Source organism: Lontra canadensis, unplaced genomic scaffold (assembly GCF_010015895.1).
Source record: "Lontra canadensis isolate GAN:19392208 unplaced genomic scaffold, GSC_riverotter_1.0 scaffold53, whole genome shotgun sequence".
Taxonomy (NCBI): domain Eukaryota; kingdom Metazoa; phylum Chordata; class Mammalia; order Carnivora; family Mustelidae; genus Lontra; species Lontra canadensis.
The window spans coordinates 11,424,515-11,447,779 of record NW_022631047.1 but is presented as its reverse complement, the minus strand read 5'-3'; the positions used below and the strand labels follow the sequence as shown (position 1 = coordinate 11,447,779).

The 23,265-nt window shown below is 41.4% G+C and overlaps 1 protein-coding gene across 1 annotated transcript in view; it reads left to right on the top strand.

The window, feature by feature from the left end:
* Nucleotides 1-20,927, top strand: part of NDUFA9 (NADH:ubiquinone oxidoreductase subunit A9) — a 34,812-nt gene extending 13,885 nt beyond the window's left edge. Inside the window, exons 6-11 of the mRNA XM_032874815.1 lie at nt 4,879-4,981; nt 9,065-9,132; nt 10,289-10,365; nt 15,744-15,839; nt 18,237-18,303; nt 20,632-20,927. Of these exons, the coding sequence (XP_032730706.1) occupies nt 4,879-4,981; nt 9,065-9,132; nt 10,289-10,365; nt 15,744-15,839; nt 18,237-18,303; nt 20,632-20,802 (582 nt within the window). The 3' untranslated portion in view covers nt 20,803-20,927. The remainder of the gene's footprint in view (nt 1-4,878; nt 4,982-9,064; nt 9,133-10,288; nt 10,366-15,743; nt 15,840-18,236; nt 18,304-20,631) is intronic.
* The last annotated feature ends 2,338 nt before the right edge of the window (nt 20,928-23,265 follow it).

Genomic DNA, 23,265 nt, shown 5'->3' with positions numbered 1-23,265 from the left:
TGCCTAGTCATGGTCATATGCTGCTCTTGGGGGGTAATGGAAAGGCTGAGAATGACAAAAGAAATCTAGTATTTAGGTTTTTTATACTTCCAGAAACCACATTGTCATCCAGATTGTACCTAGGGATTGACCATTCTGATTTGGGGTCATTCTGTAGCCCGAAATGTCTTTATTATCAGGGACTCAGAGAAATTGCAGTGTCTGGGTCTGTCTTTAGCATTTGTTTTCTGCCATCATGAGCCTGCTTTGGGTCAGATTGATAAGGACCAAAGAGTTCTTTGCCAGTGGCTCCAACTTTTTGATCCCCTGCATTCTTTTATTGAACAAATGATGTATTAAATATCTGCTGTGAACTGTATATTGTATTAGATGGTGGGGATACAGTAGTGGATAAAACAGACACAGCCTTAGCCCCTGTCTATTTTCTAATCCATTGAGGAAAATAATTCCACTTGCGCCTGGTGTTGCAAGGTAGAGAACTGTGACATAGCATATAATGGGGAAGAGAGGGCATCTGTCGGTTTGGAGCATTTAATTATTAGCATCCGAATATTCAATGTAAACTGGCTCAGACATAAAGGAGGTTTATAGGCCCCTCTATCTGAAAGATCCAGCAATAAGGAAACTTAGTCACATTGGTGCCAGTGTTCATCAGAGTTTCGGCTTTGTTTCTCTGTGATTCTTTTTTTTTTTTCTCTGTGATTCTTTCAGCTCCTCCTTTTTGTGTAAGCTCTGTGTCCCGTAGTCATGGAAGTGGCTAGCAGCACGTCCAACCCTCACTGTCTTCATACCACATGGATGAGGGAGAAGGAGCGTATTCAGAGATGTCCAGTCCTGTGGCTTATACCACGAGGTGGATAGTAGTGCTGGCAAATAAGGGGAGAGACACTTGAGAAAGGGCTGTTGGGCAGTGGTTCTTAGCCTTAGCTGCCCATAAGAAGCGCTGATGGAACTTTGAAAAATCCTGCACCCTGACCAATGAAAATAGAATCTCTGGAGATAGAACTTGGGCATCAATATTTTTAACTCTTCCTAGGTAATTCCAAAGCACAGCAAAGATAAAAAATAGTATTTACAGAGAAGGAAGAGGATGATCCAATTTTGGACTCAGGTTGTGTTTCAGGTGTGTGTCCATCATCCAAGTAACAATGGTGAATGGGGTTTATGATACTGGAGCTCAGAAGTGAGGTCAGGTTTGGAGATACAAAATTGGGGGCGCCTGGGTGGCTCAGTCAGTTGGGCATCTGCCTTCAGCTTGGGTCACGATCCCGTGGTCCTGGGATCAAGCCCCTTCAGTGGGCTCCCTGATCAGTGGGGAGCCTGCAGCTCTATCTGTCCCGCCACATGCTCATGCTTGTTCTCTCTTGCTCTGTCCGTCTCTCTCTCTCTCTCCCAAATGAATAACAAAATCTCTAAAAAATAGAAAACCAGTTAATTGAAGCAATGTTTGGGAATAAGATTGCCTAGTGAGGCAGTGTAGATTGAGAGAACCTTGGACAGGCCTCAGAGGGATACTAATGACTAGTGCTCTGATAGACAAGGAGGCACGTACAAAAACCTAAACAAAGATCAAGAAGGAGTGGATGTGGTGAGATGGAAGGAAACCTGGAGAGTACAAGGTCATGGAAGCCAAGGGAAGACAGTGTCGCAAGGAGGGAGTAGTTGCTTATGAATGCCAGTGAGAAGCCGAGTGAGGTGAGAACCGGAAAGTCACCGTGGACTTAACAATGTTGAGGTCATCTGTGATCTCATGATCTCATGATCTCATGAGTGGTTTGGGTGCAAGTGTTGGGGCAGAATCTAGAGCACAGGTGAGCAAAGAGTGAGCAGGAGCCTAGGTGGTGGGGACAGTAAGAGCAGATGGCAATTTTAAGTGGTTTGGTAAGAAGAGGGAGGGGGCAAAAAGCTGGAGAACCATGCGGAGTTGGGAATCTTTTTTTTTTTTTTTTTTTTTTTTAAGGTGAAAGGTGTTGACATTGTGTAGGAGCTGGAAAGAGTAAGACTGAGGATAAAGGAGAGAGTCAGTTGGGCAGGTTCCTGAGAAAGTGAAAGGAAGTCAGTCCTGGAGCAGGAGAGGTAAGAAATAAGAAAGGGGGAGAGTTGTGGATTTTCTGGTAGGAACTTTTAAGGTGGTTTTTGTCTGCTGCAGTGTCTTCTCTTTGGATGAGAAGGTGAAGTCATTTACTAGAAGGAAAAGAATAGTAAGGGAGGAATTTGAATAGAATAGAGAATGTTTGAAATTGTCACGGGAGAGAATAGCTAATTAGAAGAAAACAGTACTTGGGAAATGTTGAGTGCCCAGTTAAAATTAATGAAGTGAGTGCATAATGGCACCAATTTATGATTTTTTAAATTCAGGTGTAATTGACATACATCATCTTAGTTTTAGGTGTATAATGGAATGATTTGACATATGTATATATTGTAAAATGATATCCACAATAAGTCTGGCTAACATCACCACACAGTTACAGATTTTTTTGTGATGAGAACTTTTTTTTAAAGATTTTATTTATTTGAGAGAGAGAAAGAGAGAACATGAGCAGGAGGAGGAGCAGAGGGAGAGGGCCAAGTGGACACTCCCTGTTGAGCAGAGAGCCCGATGTGGGGCTCGATTCCATGACCCTGAGATCATGACCTGAGCCAGAATTAAGAGTCTGATGCTTAACTGACTGAGCCACCCAGGAGCCCCTTGTGATGAGAGCTTTTATGATCTACTCTTTTATTAGCAACTTCCAAATATACAATACAGTCTTATTACCAGTAGTCGCCATGCTGTATGTTACATCCTGAGACTTAATTTATTTTATAACTGGAAGTTTGTTCCTTTTGAGCCCCTTCACCCCTGTCTCTGGCCATCTGTTCTCTGTGTCTATGAGTTTGGTGAGGTTTTGCTTTTTTTTTTTTTTTTTTTTTTTTAAATTACATGTAGAAGTGCGATCATATGGTATTTGTCTTTAAATACTTTGATTAGCATAATGCCTTCAAGGTCCATCCATCTTGTTGCAAATGGCAAGATTTCCTTTTGTTATGGCTGAGTGTGTGTGTGTGTGTGTGTGTTTATGACATCTTCTTTAACCCTTTATCTCCCACTGGACACTTAGGATTTCTTCTGTGTCGTGGTGATTATAAATAGTGCTGCACTGAACACGGGGATACAGACATCTTTTCAAGTTAGTGTTTTCATTTCCTTTAGACATACCAGCAGAAGTGGAGTTTCTGGACCATATGGTAGTTATATTTTTAAGTTTCTGAGGAACCCTCATGTTGTTTCCCATAGTGGGTGTACCAATTTACATTCCCACCAACAGTGCCCAAGGGTTCCCTTTTCACCATATCCTCACTAACATTGTTTCGTGTCTTTTTGATAATCGCCATGCTAATAGGTGTGAAGTGATATCTCATTGTGGTTTTGATTTGCATTTCCCTGATGATTATTGATTCTGGGCACGTTTTCATGTACCTGTTGGTCATCTGTGTGTCCTCTTTGGAAAAATGTCTGTTCAGATCCTCTGCCCATTTTTTAATTAAGTAGTGTGGGGTTTTTTTGTTTGTTTTGTTTTTGTTTTTGTTTTGCTTTAGAGTTGTCCAGTTTGATTTTTGTGCATTTGTTTTCCTCGAGCTCTGCAGGCAGCGGGAGTGCATGGCTCAAAGAAGGAAGCTAATGTGGTTCTTTCAGAATTGGAATTTTGCCTGGTGGGTGGGGGAGTAAAGACAAAAGGGCTGAGGTAGTTTACCAGATTGGTAAGAGATTGATTGAAAAGTTAGGCCGTGGAATCTAGTCTGAGGTAAGTTAGGAGGGCTTGATGTGGAGGAAAGCAGCGTCAGACTAGCGCTCCTGAGAGGGTGATGACCAGACATCTCAGGAACCGGTGATGAAGAAGCAGCAGCTGGAAGTATGGGAGATTGCCATCTGAGAGCAGGATGTCTTCATGTAGTGCTTCAGAAGGGCGGTTGCAGTTGTTGATGGCCTGAATGAGTTGAAGGGGCAGAAGTGGAGAGAGGAGGTCACTGGAGTTGAGAAGCTCCAGAAACTGAGAGGTTCAAGTTCACCTGGACGTGTATGTCACTCTCAGTGGCAGTGCAGGTGGAGAGGAAGGCTGGACAAGGTGCTGATACCTGCATGGAAAGAGGCCTTGTCTAGGAGGTAGATGGTAACAAGCGAAGGTGTTGAGGTTAGGAAGCTTCCTGGCCTGTCCCCACTCCTTTGGGTAGGTATGTGTGCTGCCACTTCCATATCGTGACCTCCAACCACACTCTCCTTTCTCTGGCAGCCTGCTCTATTGTTGATACATCCAGGCAACCTGTGGTTAGGAAGTAAAATGGAGGCTGGAAAAATTCTGCTCTGATTTTTCTCCTTTCTTCTGTGTAAGCTTCCCTAGGATAAATATAGGAAGACGCCTAACAAGAGCCATTAGAGGCAGGACGAAGGAAATGTTAAACAGTGTGAAATGAATTACAAAAAGACATTTCAGAGCTTTCAAGACCACAAACCTAAAATAAGTAAAGAAGACAGTAACTGGGCCTTCTCAAAAAGGCCTAGAAAGATGGATTTTTACATGAAATGCTTCTGGACAGGAGAGTCAGATTGAAAGCTGATAGATACTGCAAATGACCAGAGTTGTGTTTCTTTCTTCTCCTATTTGTTTTTTTCCGAATAAAATAATCGGTGAAAGTGTTTTTACAGGAAAAAAAAAAAAAGGATGTTATTTAACAAAAAAAAATTCTGTGTAACTGACTTTCATGAATCCTACCTTAATCTGGAGAAACTGACCTGTGAAATACAAGTAACGTCCTGATAGTGGAAGGAATGCAAGCTCTCGTCACTCATCTCTGAACTCTGAACTCTGTTTTTTTTTTGTTTGTTTGGTTGTTTAGGCTGTTGGAGAGAAGGAAGTGAGAGATGCGTTTCCAGAAGCCATTATCATAAAGCCATCGGACATCTTTGGAAGAGAGGATAGATTCCTCAATCATTTTGCAAGTATGTGTTCTTTCTTGTATTCTTTCTTAGTACTAGAGAAGAGGATACAGGTAAACCAGACTGAAGCTAAGCACAAGCTAACAGTGGTTCTCTGACTCGGCCGACTGAGGTATATTTTCTGTCGCCCAGAAGTGCCTAGTGTGGTCTTCATTACTGTCTATGAAAAGAAGCACCTTAGATTCACAGAAAGAGTGCATTCTTGGGAGGCAGAGACTGGCTGTGGCAAGGGTACCAGGGGCAGCTTCCTTGTATGTTGAACTGGAGATGAAAATGTCTGTCTCAAGAGTGGTGTGTTACTGAAATGAAGTAGCGCATGTCACCGTACTAGTCAATGCTTCAGTGTTGGCCTTATTTACATTTTTCACATGAAGCCCCTCTTAACTACTTTCTCACTTTTAGTCTGAGTGCCAGATCCCTTGGATGTTGATTTTGAAAGACAAAGAGACAGGATTGTAGTTTGTCAGGTGCATGTAATCAATCTTCCTTGTTCGCTTGTTCATTTTTGAAAGATTTTATTTATTTTAGAGAGGAAGAGAAGTGAGAGAGCACAAGCAGTGGGGAGGGGTGGAGGGAGAGAGAATCTCAAGCAGACTCCGCACTGAACGCAGAGCCCAACATTGGGCTCAATCTCATGATCCTGAGATCATGTCAGTCTTCCTTGTTAATAGGAACTTCTGTGGAATGGGATTAGGGACTAATACATAGGAATTTGACCATTGCTAAACTGGTATGGAAACTACTTTCATGGGCTGGACATCGAGTTGTGCTTGCTCTCAGGCTTTGTTTGTGTAATGATTTGACTTGTCTTAGCAGAGGAAATCAGTCTCCCTGACTAAGTGATGAGAGTTTGAGATTTTGCAGGTTAAAAAAGTAACTTTCCTGTACATTTGTGGGAGTGGGGATAAGAACCCAGCTTCAGTTTCTGATTCTATCAAATTATCAGTTACCTCTCAGTGTACTCACTTATTTATTAGGAGAGGATTCTGACCCTCCTGGGAAGTACTAGAAAGTACTAGGAAATACCAGGAGGTACCAGGATGGTTAGTGAGGTGCAGTTTTATCAGTAGCTTCCTGTTTCTCCTTGTTAACTACTCATATTTTTTTCTTTCCGTTTTCTTTGTACAGCCTTTGCCTATGTGTATTTGTCATTTTGCGAGATTTTTTTTTTTTACTGATTTATTTAGACTATATATTAAAGGTATACATCTTTTGTTATATTTACTGTTATTTTTTGTTGTTGTTGGCTTACTTACATTGCTTTAAATTTATAGATTTAATTTTTTAAATTTTTTTTTTAATAAAGATTTTATTTATTTATTTGACAGAGATCACAAGTAGGCAGAGAGGCAGTCAGAGAGAGAGGAGGAAGCAGGTTCCCTGCCGAGCAGAGATCCATATTCGGGGCTCGATCCCAGGACCCTGGGATCATGACCTGAGCTGAAGGCAGAGGCTTTAATCCACTGAGCCACCCAGGTGCCCCTAGATTTTATTTTTTAAGAGTAGTTTTAGGTTTAAAGAAAAGTTGAGTGGAAAGCACAGAGTTCTCACATACCTTTTAACCCCTTGATCTCTGCCCACAACAGTTTTCTCTGTGTTTTTTTTTTTTGTTTCTTTTTAAGGTTATTTATTTATTTGACAGCACAAGTAGGGGTAATAGCAGAGGGAGAAGGAGAAGCAGACTCCCCACTGAGCCGGGAGCCTTTTGTGCGCTCGATCCCAGGACTCTGAGATCATGACCTGAGCCGAAGGCAGACGCTTAGCCTACTGAGCCACCCAGGCGCCCACTTTTCCTATTATTAACAGCTGGCATTAGGGTGATACATTTGTGAAATTGATGAGCCAATATTGATACATTATTATTAACTCAAGTCCATAATTTACATTAGGATTCATTCTTTATGTTGTACATTCTGTGAATTTTAACAAATGTATAGTGACATCTACCTACCATTAGAGTATTATAGAGAATAGTTGCATTGCCTTAAAAATCTCCTGTGCTCGACCTACTCATCCTTCCTTCCTTACCCTGCGACCCTCACCCCAATACCTGACAGCCACTCATCTTTTTCTGTCTCCATAGTTTTGCCTTTTCTAGAATATCATATAGTTGGAATCATGTGCTGTGTTGCCTGTTCATATTGGTTTCCTTCACTTAGCCTCTGCATTTAAGCTTCCGTCATGTCTTAATATGGCTGATAGCTCATTTCTTTTTTTATAGCTGAGCAATATTCCATTGTATGTATGGACCACAGTTCATTTATCCACTTTAGATATTTTTAGCCTGTGTTTTTTCACCCTGATTGCTCATGTCTTTTCACATTCTATGTTAATTTCCAATTTAAGAAAAATTGTGATAAAAAACATATAAAATTCATTGAGGTGCTTCGATGGCTCAGTTGGTTACGCTTCTGACTCTTAATCTCAGCCCAGGTCTTGATATCAAGAGTTGTGAGTTCAGGCCCTGTGTTGAGCTTTGCCCTGGGCAGGGAATGTCCTAAATGAATGAATGAATTAATTAAAGTAAAGTAAAATTTATCTTCTGCTTTGAACTGAATTATGTCACTGTCTTCCCTCTGTTCCCCAAATTCATTTCTTATCTGTTTTTACTTTTGTTTCCTATGTTATAGTATCATAGCCAAGAAATCATTGCTCCATCCAGTGTCATGAAGCTTTTCTCCGTATTTTCTTATAAGGATTTTGTAGTTGTACCTCTTATGTTTAAGTTTTTGATCCAATTTGAGTTAATTTTTGTATATGGTGTGAGGTAAAGGTCCAACTTTATTCTTTTATATGTGGATTTCAGTTCCCCCAACACCATTGAAACTGATGTCATTGAAAACACTGTCATTTCCCCATTGAATGATCTTGGCACTGTGTCAAAAAAATCATTTAACCATACATATAAAAGTTATTTCTCTCTGTTCTATTCCACTAGTTTATATGTCCATCTTTATGCCACTGTTCGGATCTTGATTACTAGCTTGGTACTAAGCTTTGAAATCCACCCCCCCGCCAATGATCTAACTTTGTTTTTCTTTCTCAAAATAGTTTTAGCTATTTGGGATCCCTGAAGATTCCATATGAATTTTAAGATGGAGCTTTTTATACTTTTGCAGAATACATCATTGGGATTTTGATAGGGTTTGCATTATCGGTAGATTCTTTGGGTAGTTTGACATGAATATGAGATGCATTTCTATTTATTTGTGTCTTCATTAAATTTCTTTCAGGAGGGGTGCCTGGGGGGCTCAGTTGGTTAAGCATCCCACTCTTGGTTTTGGCTCAGGTTATGATCTCAGGGTCGTGGGATAAAGCCTGTGTCGGGCTCTGCCCTCAGCTTGGAGTCTGCCTGACATTCTCTCTCTCCCTCTCTCTCTGTCCCTCTCCCCATAACCTTTCTTTCTCTCTCTCGAATAAATAAATAAATATTTAAAAAATTTTTTTTCAGCATGTTTTATAGTTTTCAGGGTGCAAGTTTTTAGCAAACTTGGTTACACTTATTCCTGAGTGTTTCATTCTTTTTGATGCTTTTATAAATAATGTCTACTTTAAAAAATTTTTGTAAGGCTTTTTTTTTTACCTTTACTTTCAATCCATTTCGTATTTGCTCTGGTTTATGGTGAGATATAAGCCTTTTCTCCCTCCCTCTCGTCCTCTTTTTTTCTCATTTTAATAAATGATTGTCTCAACACCATGTATTAAGTAATCTTTTCATTTCCCACATATTTGTGGTAATGTATTCATCATATTCTAAATTCCCTTTTTTTATCAGAGTCTTTTTCTGAGTTCCCCATATGTATTGCTGATCTGTTGATTCCCATGTTCCTCCTTGGGATGGGGTGCAGTGATTGTCCGGTCTTGGGAGTGGCCGTGCACCAAGTGGCCAAGCCATTTGACTGTTTTCCCTTACTTTCCACGTCCTTCAAGATTTGGCCTGGCTGCCCATTAGCTTTCTCAGTGTCAGCTACATTTATTCTGTTATTTCAGTTATGCAGAATGATTCTGCTAACCTGGAGCATGTGGAGTTTGGTGAGCCTTCTAGTAGTTGAGGACTTCTTAGCATACTTCTCTTTCTTCTGCCAGATATTCGCTGGTTTGGTGGTGTACCTCTTATTTCCTTGGGCAAGAAGACGGTGAAACAACCAGTATACGTAAGTACCCTGGATGAAGGGGCTTTGGCTGGATTCAGATTCAGGTGATCCGTTTTCTGGTTTTAATCTACTCCTGTAACTCCATCATTTTCTTTTCGACTTGCTCCAGCTGCTTGCCTCTCAGTTTACCTAAGAGGCACACGTATTCTCTGTGTTCACTTGTTCACTCACATAAGAAAAATAAGTTGAATGTGTCAGGCACACTGTACACATCACTGGGAACATTGAGGTATGAACGAGACACAAATTGCTCTCCTCACGTTGGCCTCAGTCAGAGGCAGGCTTGCAAAGCATTTGTCATGCAGTGTGGTAAGTGCTGTGATGGGGAGAGGATTATGTAATTACAGCAGAGGGACACTGAATCCAGGCTTCAGGGTCAGGGACAGCCTCCCACAGGGAACATCTAAGGTGAGACCTCAAAGATGACCAGTAGCAAGTCAGATGAAGGGGGCTGGGGAAGAGCATTCCAAGCCGAGGGAACAGAACAGAAGTACAGGGGTCCAGAGGTAAGAGCATGTTGAAACCAGGCTTTCTTATCTATGGCACTGTTGACATTTTGGGCCAGATAATTCTTTGTTGGAGGGGCTGTTGTAGAATGTTTGGCAGCATTCCTGGCCACTAACCACTAGATGGCAGTAGCACTACCTCCCCAGTTGTGACAGCTACAAATATCTCCAGGCGTTTTGCCAAAAGGGCCTTCCAGGTGAGGCTTAGATCACCCCTGTTGAAAACCACAGGGTCTGAAACCATATAAAATGGGCAAGTCAGAATGGTAGGATATTGGCAGTTCCGGAGGATTCTGCCTACTGATTTGTGACAGCTTGGTAACAGCATTAGGACGGGTGTTAAGGGGTGAGATTGCAGTGGGCACAGTCCGATCAAAGGGCCTCAGCAGCCGCCTGAGCGTGAGCATGTGCTGACCAGAAAAAATATTTAGGTGAACCTTCCAATATGCAGATCATTTGAGGCCTTGAGGAGTGGGATTTTTAAGGAGCTTTTTCAAATGGACAGTGCCATTATCTTAATTTCTTTTTATTATTTTTTATTTTTTGGTTGTGACTGATGTGGCCTGCTTTCCTTCCTCCCACCCTCCCTCTCCCCATCCCTGTTTTTCTCTTTCGACAATTACTTAAACATGTGTTACGATTTCTTACAGGTTGTAGATGTATCAAAAGGAATTATTAATGCAATTAAGGATCCAGATTCCAGAGGGAAATCTTTTGCCTTCGTTGGGTAGGTGACTAGAGTTTGACCTTAAAATTGTGCTCCCTGTTAAAATGAACAAATTGTAATGATTTATAAGAACAGTAACTTCTAAACATGTCACTACAGTTTTATTTGTTGCATTTTTAGCATTTTTCCTCTACGGTATTTATTCCAGAAATTTTATTCACTAGCCCCGAGTTCAGTGTGTTTCAAAGAGCTGTCCAAAGTCCGCTATCGTCAGAATCTCCTGAATGGTTCCTTTAAATCAGAATTTTGAGTGAACTGGGGAATCTGCTTTAATAAGTGATTTTTCTGTCATCAAAGTCTGAGAGAACCAACTGCCCTAGACTATTACATATACTTTGTCCAGTGATCACCAAGGATGCTTTTGTACTATTCCAGTGATGTTTTTTAACATATAAAAGGATATTATTATAGATGCAAAAACACAAACAATACTTTTAGGGAGTAAGTACAGTTGCAAAATTAAATTGCTTTTGATAGAGTATTGCAATATGCCCAAACAGTTGGAGATGGCTAGTTTTGAGTACAGTTGGTAGTGCTTTGTGAGACTTATCGTTCATGATATGCCCTCTTTGCTGTTAGGACACATGGGGCACAGTTAAGCTATGTGACTTGCCTGATTTTCTTAAATCTTGCTACAGCTGGGTTTAGAACCTCTTTTCCGACTTAATTAAAACTAAAAAGTGAAGATTCAGTCTGCCAGGTTGGTAGGTACTGAGTCCACCTAAAAATTGGCCCAGAACCCTATCATTCTATGAAGCAAACTGATGACACCTGATGTCCATGAAAGGTGAGAATCTGATTAACAATTAAGTGATAGCGTAATTTCTAAGAAATATTTGCTTCCAGAGAAAAGATGCTTTTCTCTCTAAGCCAGGAAGCATAGTATATATTCTGAGGATTATGAATTCATACATTGTTATTTTTTCACTATTGTTAAAGGCTTAGTTTATTTAGTAAAATTTTTGTCATTGTTAAAAACCATATTACATTTCCATATCTAGCAGCTGCAGGATGTATCCCTCTCTCTGAGTTCTTCATTCACTGTGTTAGCACAGTTATATACTCCAGAAGAATCAGCTACAAAAACTGTGTTCAGCTCAGTGTCCATAAATCACTAGACTCAAAGACATCTGATTCTAGTCAGACTAGGATTCTGATGAAAAGAAAATAGAACTGGCTTTACAGACTTTGCTTACTATTTGCTGGAAATAACTCTTAGCCCTTTCCCTTTTTACCTTGAGGGAAAGAGACCTCCAGTCTCTCTGCTAGGCTGTAGTGCACCATACTTGTTTGGCACATTGGTGGGAGAGTAGTGCTTGGCATGGCAATGTACGTATTTTGTGACTGCCGTAAGTGTAGCTAGGCATCTGTGTTTCTCTTTCTGTCTCTGTAGCACAGGGGAAAACTTGGCTTATTTCTCAGACACTTTGAGGTGAAGACAGAAGCATAAGACCTTAATTTTGCTCCTAGTTTTTTCATAGTTATTAACTATAGGATGTTGGTCCATTCCATCATTTGTTCATTAAATACCTATTATAGACATATGTACATAAAAATGTGAGAACTGATAAAGTCAGCAAGGTCACAAGGTATAGGATCAGCATATGCAGCTGGGTTTCCATGTATTTGCAGATGACAATCTGAAAATAAAAATAAGAAAATTTTATTCACAGTAGCATCAAAAGAATAAAATACTTAGGTATAAATTTAACAAAAATAAGACTTGTATCTAGAACATTGCAAACACTGCTGAGAGAAATTAAAGAAGAGTTAAGTAAACAGAAAGACATCTCATGGTCATGAACTGAAAGAGCCAATATTGTTAAAATGGCAGTTTTCCCCAAATTCATCTGTTGATTCAATCCAATCGTATCCATATTCCAGGAGGTTTTTTGCTTTTTTGTTTTTTGTTTTGGCAAAAATTGGCAAATGAATTCCAAATTTATGTGGAAATGCAGAGATCCACAATAGCCAAAACCAATTTGACAAAGAAGAATAAAGTTGGAGCATTTAAATTTCCTAATTTCAAAACTTACTCTAAAACCATAGTTATAAAGACTGAGACTGGCATGAGAGTAGAATATAGATGAATTATCAGAACTGATAGTCTAGGAATCAACCTTTAGGTTTATAGATGATTGATTATTGACAGAAGTGCTGTGACACTTCAGTAGGGAAAGAATAATCTTTTCCTTAAATGGTCCTGGGAGATCCACATGCAAAAAAGTTGAACATGGGGCCTTCACTTCACACAATACGTGAAAAAATTAACTCAAAATATATTAGAGACCTAAATGTAAGAGTTAATGTTTTAAAACTTTTGGAAGAAAAATGATCTAGACCTTGGGCGAGGCAGAGATTTTTTATTTTATTTTTTTAAGATTTTATTTATGTATGTATGTATCTATGTATGTATTTTAGAGTGTGAGTCGGGCAAGGAGCAAAGGGGGAGGGAGAGAGAGGGTGAAAGACTGTCAAGCAGACTTGGCATTGAGTGTGGAGCTGGACACGGGGCTCGATCTCACAACCCAGAGACATGACCAGAACCAAAACCAAGAGTTGGATGCTTAACCGACTGAGCCACCCAGGTGGCCCTAGGCAGAGATTTTTTGATGTGATATCAACAGCATACTTCAGAAAAATAGATAAAAGTGATAAAAATCACAAAAAAAATGATAAAAATAGACTCCACCCAAATGAAAAACTTTTGTACTTCAGAAGTCACCATTAAGAAAATGATGATAAGGGGCGCCTGGGTGGCTCAGTGGGTTAAAGCCTCTGCCTTCTGCTCGGGTCATGATCCTGGGGTCCTGGGATTGAGCCCCATGTCGGGCTCTCTGCTCGGGGAGCCTGCTTTCTCGTCTCTCTCTCTCTGCCTGCCTCTCTGCCTACTTGTGATCTCTGTCTGTCAAATAAATAAATAAAATCTTAAAAAAAAAAAAAAAGAAAATGATGATAAGTGGGGAGATCATCCGCTAAAAAGCAGGGGGTGAGTCAGAGAGGTATATGGAAACCTTGAGGGCCTGGGGTAAAGATAGGGAGTTTTCCAGGGGAGCACAGAAGAACAGCACTTAGGAGAGCAGAGTAAGGTAGCACAGCAGAATGGAGTCTTCTGTTCGAAGTTAGTGATCAGAAATATAGGTGAAGTCAGGTAGCCCCGTTTTATTTTCTCTCCAGTTCTGTCTTTCTGGGGTTCTGGCACAAAGAAGGCAGACACTTGCATGAACCAGAAGAGGGACTTGGCTATGCTAGTATAGTGGAGAGACAGCTGGGGGCAAGGTTTTGCTGAGGGTATTTGCAAAGGAATGACTATAATGCCGAACCATGAAACCTAAGCTGGGAAGGGCACAGGCTTCAGTGTGCCTTTCTCTGTGAGCAGAGGCACTTAAACGGGTCTTTGAGTCACAGTTAATGGAACACAAAGTACTTCAGAGCAACTGAAGAGCAAGTGTATTACATATAATTAGTTTACCCCTGATACCAGTATTGCTTGTCATAGTGAAGATTACAGATTGTTTTTTGGCATAGCATGTATGCCCTGCAGTGATCCTTACACATTCTTCTGAAACTTGAAGGAAGCTATTTGAGGCCTTTGTCTGATAGTCCCCTCGCTGACATTTTCATGTTTTTTTGTTTGTTTGTTTTTGTTTTTGTTTGTTAAAATGTCAGAATGAGGAGTTTCTCACTTAATTACGTTCATTCAGCTCTTGAGCTCTCACAGACTTTCTGAGGCAAAGGGGTCTAGGCAAACGGGTGAAGAGATATTAAAATGTATTATAAGCAATAATAATTATTAAAGCTAGGTTATATCAGGACAAAACTGCTCAGATCTGTGGAATAGAGAGTCCAGAAGCAGCCTCAGATATATGTAAGAATATAGTATGTGACATTTCAAAATATGGGGAAAGGGTAGATCATTCAGTAAATGGTATTATATCTACATAAGGTAAAGATATAATACCATTTACTGAATGATCTACCATGTTATGGATTAAAGAATCTCAAAACATTAAAAAGATAAGTGGGGTGGGGGCACCTGGTTGGCTCAAGTTGGTTAAGCATCTGCTTCAGCTCAGGTCATGATCCTGGAGTCCCAGGATCGAGCCCCACATTAGGCTTCCTGATCAGCGGGCAGTCTGCTTCTCCCTCTGACCCTACCCCCTCTCGTGCTCTCTCTCTCTCAAATAAATAAAATCCTTAAAAAAAAAATGTGGGAACTTATGTCACTAGTTACTAAAGAGGGATTTTCTAAATATAAAATCAAGCCATAAAATAAATCAGAACTTTTGCTTAAGTGAAATATTTAAACTTGTGTATGTCACAAAACACTTAAATATTAAAAAGCAAAATACAAACAGCAAAAAATATTTCCAACTATGTCATTAAAATGTAAAGAATTCTGGGGCGCTTGTGTGGCTTAGTCAGTTGAGTGTCTGCCTTTGGCTTGGGTCCTGGTCCCCTGGTCCTGGAATCGAGCCCCGCATCAGGCTCCCTCCTTGGTGGGAGTCTGTCTCTTCCTTTTCCCTCCCCCTACGCATCATCACATGTATGCACAAGCGCCCCCCCCCCATATAAAGAATTCTTAGAAATCATTCTTTATAGACAGGGCTTCAGGAAGCAAGAGAGAAATGAAATATATGTAGCCAAAACTAAAGAAAAAAAAAATCTCTATCATTAAAGTAATGCAAATCAGAATGTTGGGGTACCATTATTAGGGCAGATTGGCACAGTTTTATGACTAAACTCATTTTTGGTGAGGGGGCTGCTAGCATTTTACATGAATTTATGTGAATTGATACGACCTTTTTGGAAGGCAGTTTGGAAATATTCAATAAAAGCCTTAAATTTTCCAAGCATAGTCGGAGCCAGTTCCATTGTAGAATACGCTGTAAATAATTATGGATAAGTACAAATGTTTACTGTAAGAGTGCCATTGAAGCATTATCTTATAAAAGAAAAATATATTTTAATAACTTAAATATCCCCGAGACTAGGAATTTATCCAATAGTTATGATTGTATGCAGTGCTATTTATGTGACTGTTAAACATGCACTAGAATATTGAGTGACATGGAAAGGTGATTAGGATTTAATGTTAAATGAAAGGCATTATAGAATAGGAAGACCTGTGTAATCTTACATTTGTAAAAGCAAAAAAATGTGTATATGTAAGGGGATGAGAAGGCTACATTAAATATATTAACTTTATCTCTGATGGGATTATGGGTGAATTTTCTTTGTGCCAATCTGTATTGACTATAGTGCTATGTGTTTCGTCTTTCATAAGAAAAATGTTAGTAAGAAAAATGTTAGTTGTTAAATTTAGAAAATTTGTAAGGAGTGAATAGTTTGGAGAACTACAAATTTTCTTTTTGTAGGCCCAATCGGTACCTCCTTTTCGACCTGGTGCAGTATGCCTTTGCTGTGGCTCACAGACCCTTCCTGCCATATCCTTTGCCACATTTTGCCTATCGGTAAGTAAAGTGCTTCTTTTTATGCCTTCTAAAATAGAGCTAACACCATACATTTGTTTGTAATGCTGTCATTTAGGGTTATAGGGAGTATGTTTGTTACAGTAGAGCTTCTGAATCTCTAACTAGGAGGTGCTTCTGATGTCTTGGTTTTACTCTAGGACAGAACCAGAGGTGTCAAAGAAAGGGAAATGTGCTTAGTGTGGATGAGAAAAACAATGTGTATTGAGAGGTTAAATCTGCAGTTCTTCAAATTCTCTCATTAGAAACCACTGGGTTTTAATTTGGAGAAGTGTCTTGCTCTGCAGGTTGCATAAAGGAACGATCAGGTTTCCCTTTGTTTCATACCTCTCTCCCAGATGTGGGAAAGGATCTTTTCTTTATTAAACCAATCTGGTCACGTCATTGGGGAAAGGAGCTGGGTTGATTTACACTTGATCTTGTGGTACCTTATCTTCTTTCTTCTTGTCCTGCTTCTTGGTTCACTTCTTCCCTTTGCAAGTTTAGAGTATCAGAATGATCATGTCACATACTTGTGGTCTGGTTGGGGAGACCTTCACATCCAGTTTGCCAGATAGACTTATAAACCAACATGGCATTTCACTCCTGAATTCATTCAACAAATATTTCCCAAATGCCCTCTATGTCTGAGGCAAGGCACTAGGGATTCAAGATACTATACTAAACCCTTAAAAAGCTTGTGATCTAACACAGGTATTAGAAAAATAGGCAGACTGCAGCGTGATGATACTATTCATTGGGGTGTTCTGTTTTTCAAGTCGTCTCCTTCATCCTCAGTACTCTGTGAGTGACGTAAGTAGGGAAGAGCATGTAGTGCACGTGAAGGAGTAGAGCTGGGGGCCAAGCACGAGGAATACTTCTGTTTAAAGGACTTGCAGTGTCAGAGAAACTTATCAAGAGGCTCAAAGTGAGTCATCAGACATTTAGGTGAAAGAAGTGGAACATTTAGAAGCCTAGATAGGGATAGGAGGGGGTGTTTTAGGGAGGAAATGACTGTTTCAAGAAGGGGAGCCTGGCTATTTGTTCACTTCTCTGGCTCCCACACCTGGAAAAGTGTTTGGCACACACACAGTAGGCACTTTTTCAGTGTTTGTGGAATGAAAGGCTACTGAAAAGTCAGATGAGGTGAAGGACTTAAAAGTATCCACTGGAGTCAGTAGTGAGGTCATTTTGATAGTGGTTTTGGTGCAGCGCAGGGGCCGTGAGCCAGACTGCAGGGAGCTGCTTCCTTGGCTGAGCAGGAAATTGAGAATTACCGCGAAGTGGAGTTGGCATATGCACAGGGAGTGGCCCGTTGAGGACACGGAAGTGGAGAATGGAAGTCCTCTGTTAACACCCAACCAGAGCACAGAGTTGGAGGTTTGCTGGGGGTGTTTTAATTACGCTGTAATAGCCCAGTATAGTGCCATCTGGACCGGTTGTCTGGACTCTGAGACTTTATTTGCTCCTGGAGAAATTCTGACCCATTTTCAGCTTGCTTTTTTATTTTTTTATGTATACTAGAACGATGTTTTTTAAGTATTTAGAAAGCTGTGGAGCCCCGCATTCAGTGACCCACTGGAGACCTACGAGGTAAATCAGATAGAAGCAGAGCTGCTCTAGTGTAGTGATGGGTGTCCTCAGAACCCGAACACCCAGCCTTTGCCCCAGTGCTCTGTGGGGACCCTGAGGAATTCCTAGGGTTCCCCGGACTCAAGGTGAGACCCCCTGCTCTGAAGATACTTAACAGGAGCTCGGCAGATAAGGAAAACCCTATTTTCAGTAAGAGTGGAGAGATGCCATTAATTGAGGCAGGCGGCACTCTTGTCCTGGGTTTTCTGTTTGCTTCCTGATTTGAATCATCGTCTTAGGCATCTCCTTACTTTTCAGTTTTTTTTGTTCCCTTGGGGCCCCTGTTCTTTTGTTTTTTTTTTTTTTTTGTTTTGTTTTGTTTTTGCGGCGGGGGACCCTGTTTTTAAGGATTACAGTTTGCATCTTGCTTACTACTTGGCTTGCCCGGTGTTCTTAACAGAAGCATATCTGAATGTGTGAGGTTTAAATTAGATTAGATGGCACTGACTTCTCTGAACGTCAGATATTTTTGTTTATTTTGTTGGTAGTAATGGCTTTATTTTAATTTTCATTTGTTCGGATTTATTGTATGTTCCGTGGAGAACAGGACTGCCACAAGCTAGGGCAGTTGGGCTGGGTTAGCTTAAAAGGAAAGGTAACCTCACATGTAGGGGTGCCAGGATATTGGTTATTTTTTAAAAAACAGAACAAAACAGTCAGTGAGCTCCCGCCTGTATGGCAGCCTTTCTGCTGGTGCTTCTTGGAGGCCAGCTTGAGTACTGGGTGTGGAAATGCTATCACATGCGCCGTATTTATTCCTTTTTCTAGGTGGGTAGCACGACTCTTTGAAATGAGTCCGTTTGAACCCTGGACCACAAGGGATAAAGTGGAGCGGGTGAGTATGTGATGAACATCTCTCCGGCCAGGTACTGGGCAGAGAACTACAGAGATGGATAAGTTAGAATTGAGTTTTGTTTGCTCGCTGGGTTATCTGCATGCTGTTGTCCATGATCCTTCTTTCTGAAGCAAGCCCCGCAGCTTGGGCCCTGAAACTCACCCCCCGCCCCAGCCTGCTCGGGCTGTGGGGATGCTCCCTGGGCTTTTCTCAGATGTGATCTGTTTTCCTTCTCTGCTAGATCATTCCCAACAGCACACAAACATGCCTTCAGGGCTCTGTTTTTTTAAAGGTGAAGCCCTCCCTCCCTTGTCCCTTCTAGCTATCTGTTCCTGCCGTTAACCATTGCTTACCTCAGTCTTTCTAACCCACTCCATCCAGGCTTTATTCCCACTTCTCCCCACAGACTGCTCTTTTCCAGATTATATGTGATCTGGGCTACCTGTGATCATCCCTTCTCCCCGTGAACCCTCACTTGCCAGTCTGTTTTCTGGCCATCTCCATATTCCCTTGCTTTTTCCTCCTCTCACTCGGCCATGCTTTTCGCTTTCTCTTCTTGGTTTACCCTCTTCTCCCTGATCTGTAAATGTTGGGGGACTGACAGGCTCTGTCCTCAGCCCTTTTGTATCTTTGCTTAACCTCTGAACGACTCTCCCCTCATCTCAGGCTCCAGCTGCTGTCTGTCAGCTCACGGCTGCATTTTTATCTCCAGCCTTGAATTGCCCCTCACCCTTCCCAGCTGCAGACTCTTACATGTATTTGGGTCTAATACAGTTTTTTGAAACTTAACATCTCCGCAGATAGAACTGCAAACCTGCTTCTCTCCTGGCCTCTCTCATTTTAATTAATGAGATCACTGTTCTCTCTGTTGCTCAAGCCAAAAATTTAGCAATTCTCCCCTGATTTATTACTTTCTCTTACCAGTCTAAACCAGTATTGTCCAGCAGAACTTTCTGCAGTGATGGAAGTGTTCTGTAATCTACAGTGTTCAAAACATAGAGACTAGCAACGTACGACTGTTGAACATTTGAAATAACGGCTAGTGCAACTGAAGAAATAAGATTGGAAGTTTATTTAATTTTAATTAATTTAAACTTAAGTGAAAACTACCACATTTGTCCAGCGGCTGCTGTTTTGTGGAGCACAGCCATAGCCCATCAGCGGGTATTATTCAGGCAACCCTCAAAATATATGGCAAATCTTAACTCCTCCTGCTTCTCCCGGCCCTTGGGTTTTTTGTTTGTTTGTTTTTGTTTTTGTTTTTCAACTTTGTATTCTGAAAGTGTATGTAATAGCATTGAACATTTTTGGCTTAAAGAAAGGTCTCCACTCTGCTTACCCTAATCCAAGTAGGTCAGTTATTCCTTTCTCATTCTCTTGACCAGTTTCGGGCTGCCTGTCTTGTCCCCTTACAGTGTGTTGGGTTCCAGAGCTCTGGTTCTTTCTGTCTTGCTGTCTCCCACACAGCATGTAGAAGTGTTTTGAGGAAGAACACAAAATAAAATAAAAATTCCATATTGTCTCTACATTTGAAGACCTGTTGACCTTTTCTCAACAAGAACAGTCAAATGATCCTCTGAGTGTTACCTAAAAATTAAAACATGGGCTTTCGATTTGGAGGCTGCCTCTTAGCATTTCAGTAAAAATTGCAGACTTTGCCAGGTGGGGAGGATGAAGGAGTGAGGTGCTCTATATGCACACTGATTCTCTACATGCACTTGTGCATGGTTTGGGATCGTAGAAGTCTTCCAGCTCATTCTCCTCTACAAACAAGATGGGTTTGGTGTTTTTAGATCTGTGGCGAGCATCAGTCAGCAAGGCAAAGTATAGTAGAAGCACAAAGGTTAATGGATTATCTCTTAGCAAGGAATAAACACCAATTATCTCCCTATTGCAGCAGTGCAAACGGAAGCAGGAAGCCCATGCACAAGGGAGAATTGGGGAATGGGCTGGTTCTGCATTAGCCTCTGTTTTATTTTCTTCCTGGACCTCCTTTGAAGCCACTGTGACGATGTGGCTGGCGCTTCTCCATTGCAGATTGATTTCTCGTTCAGTCTGGGGAATGGCTCATCTGGAGCCAGTGTTCCTTGTTCGTGGTAGTGCTGGGGACCTTTACGCTGATATTTGGTGACCTTGCCTTTTTCTTTTTAAAGCTCTTTTTCTGTGGTCTACTTTTAGTGAGGTCCAGGAATCAAAACCAGCATGTGTCCTTTGGAAACAAGTCTCGGTAATGGGACTCAGGCCAGCTTGAGTGTTTCAAGGGTCAGTGAGATAGCACTTTGTGTTCTTGGTCAGTTCTCAGAGTTCTCTGTGGTTCTGTGTCCACAGCTTCACATCACAGACATGCTGTCGCCTCACCTGCCTGGCTTGGAAGACCTTGGAATTCAGGCCACACCCCTGGAGCTCAAGGCCATCGAGGTGCTGCGGCGCCACCGTACTTACCGCTGGCTATTGTCTGATATTGAAGATGTGAAGCCAGCCAAGACTGTCAACTTTTAGCGGCCCCTCTGCTGCCCCGGGCTTTCCGTGTCTGTTGGGTTACCCGGCTGGTGACCAGCGCACTGTCGTCAGAGAATCCTGTATATAATGAATAAGATCCCTCTATTAAATCACCTGGGGATAAATTCTGCTGCAGCTTTTTCTTTCCTCACTTAAAAGATGAGAAATTCAGTCATTTAGAATTTATACATAATTTCTTTAAATATATATTTAATAATGATATATATCATTTATTCTTTGAGATATTGAAGGATTTGAATTTCCCTATGTCAGGCTATTTCTGGCATATGTTTTGGAAGACAAGGACCCCTTTTTAATGTCCAGCTATTGTGATGACCCTGAGTGATACGTGATTGTCTTTTAATATCTATTAATTGAGAAAGTATATAGTGTCCCATAACTAACCTGAATTATTCACACTTAAGGTATTTTCAAAGATTTGTCTTAATGACATCTACATACACTTAAAAAACTAGTTAGTACATGTAGAAACATTGTCTGTAGACGTGGGTTCTCCAACGACTTGCAGTAATTCCTCAGTCCTCTGCTTGGATCTGAACTCCCCGAGGCCTTTGTCCTGCTGCTGTCTGGACAACATCTAGGTGATTTCAGATCCGTGGGTGCGGGTGGATTCTCTCCTGTGCAGAGGCAAGGCCACGGCCTCTGTTCAGTAATGCCAATGCTTAGGAATTAAAATATTTTATAAAAGTTGTTAACATCACAGCCAGGATCCATGTGAACAGTTGGTGTGGTGAGGGCAAGTCCCTCAATGCAGTACGATTAAAAACTCCCGTCATTTGTGGCGAAGCCAGCACACTGCCATTTGTGGTGACCCAAGGTTGGCCCTTGCATTCCACTGCACTGCAGCCCCTTGGTCAGTATGATGGGAGTGACCAGGAAAACCCTGTTCAGTTCTGGTAATGTCCATCTCGTCCTCACAGAGTAAGGAGCATGAATGTGGAGGGTGAGTTCTTTACCTGCACTGTCTGCGTGCTCCAGAATCTTTTGTCCCCAGATGGACAGAAGTGTGCTGTTCAGTGCAGTCATGGACCAACAGCATCCGAATCACCTGGGAGCTCGTTAGAAATGCCGAATGCCAGGGGCGCCTGGGAGGCTCCGTCAGTTAGGCCTCTGACTCTTGATTACAGCTCAGGTCATGATCTCAGGGTCCTAGGATTGAGTCCTGTGTCGGGCACTGTTCTCAGTGGGGAGTCTGCTTGTCCCTCTTTCTTTCCCCCTTCTCCCTTTCATGTATGTTCTCTCTCTCTCTCATATAAACAAATCTTAGAAAAAGAAAGAAGGAAAGACATGCAGCAATGCGGAAGGCCAGGCCTTACCTGTTGGATCAGGATCTGCATTTTAGAAAGGACCCTGGAAGATGTGTATATGCACATGGGTGGAAAAGCACCAATGTGCAGAAATGCTATAACCGAGTGGGGCCATTCCCATGACTCAGATGGCTGAGGCCCACCCAGACATTTTAAATCAGAATCTCTAGAAAAAAAGACCCAGCAATTTTATTTTTATTAAACATGGCGGTTTATTCTACAAAGTAAGATGTGAGAATCGTGTTCTAGGGAAAGGAACCCAATACCAGCTTTCCTTTTTGTCTTCAGTGCAGATGACTTATTTCAGATGACACCCTGGTTGGTCACAAGCCAGCCGGTAGGCACACAGATGGGCAGGTGTGCTCTGAAAAGAAATCATAAATCTACAATATAGAGCATCTTCTCTTATAGAATCTACATGTTCCAGCAGTGCTGTTTCTCATTTGTATCATAACTCATGGTGCCACATACTTGCTTTCTCTAAAAACCATGATTCAGTCAGGATAGTTTTTCTTTCCTGTCATGGCCAACACCTCCTGTATTTTCTAATGCATCCTTTATTATCCTGATATGATATGAAAGTCCTAGCTTCTACAACATGTAATCAAAATACAATGTCCTATTAGTACAAACAAGAAATGGAGGTAGTACGTAATAAAACAACATGTACTCCCGTGTATCGATGTGTGCACAGCCATACAGAAGGCATGAGGGAGTTGTTGCTTTCTCGTCTCCGCTAGGTGGTCACAATGGGCACAGATGTAAGCTGGCCTGTCATCACAGGGGAGGGGTCGTGTTGGTCACGGAAACACTGTGAGCACCACCACTGTTCTTGGTACCAGCTTCTGTATTTAGTGAACAACTACTTGTAAAGTTCAGAACAAAACAAAATATAATCCCTTCTAGGTTTATAGTAATCGTATTCTCAGAAAATGCAGCCTGGGGGCGCCTGGGTGGTTGAGTCAGTTATGCGTCTGTCTTTGGCTCAGGTCATGATGTCAGGGTTCTATGACTGAGCCCCATGACAACCTCCCTGCTCAGCAGGGTGTCTGCTTCTCCCTCTCCCTTTGCCTTACCCCCTTAACCTCCACTCATGCTCACTTGCTCTCTCTCATGCTCTCTCTCAAATAAGTAA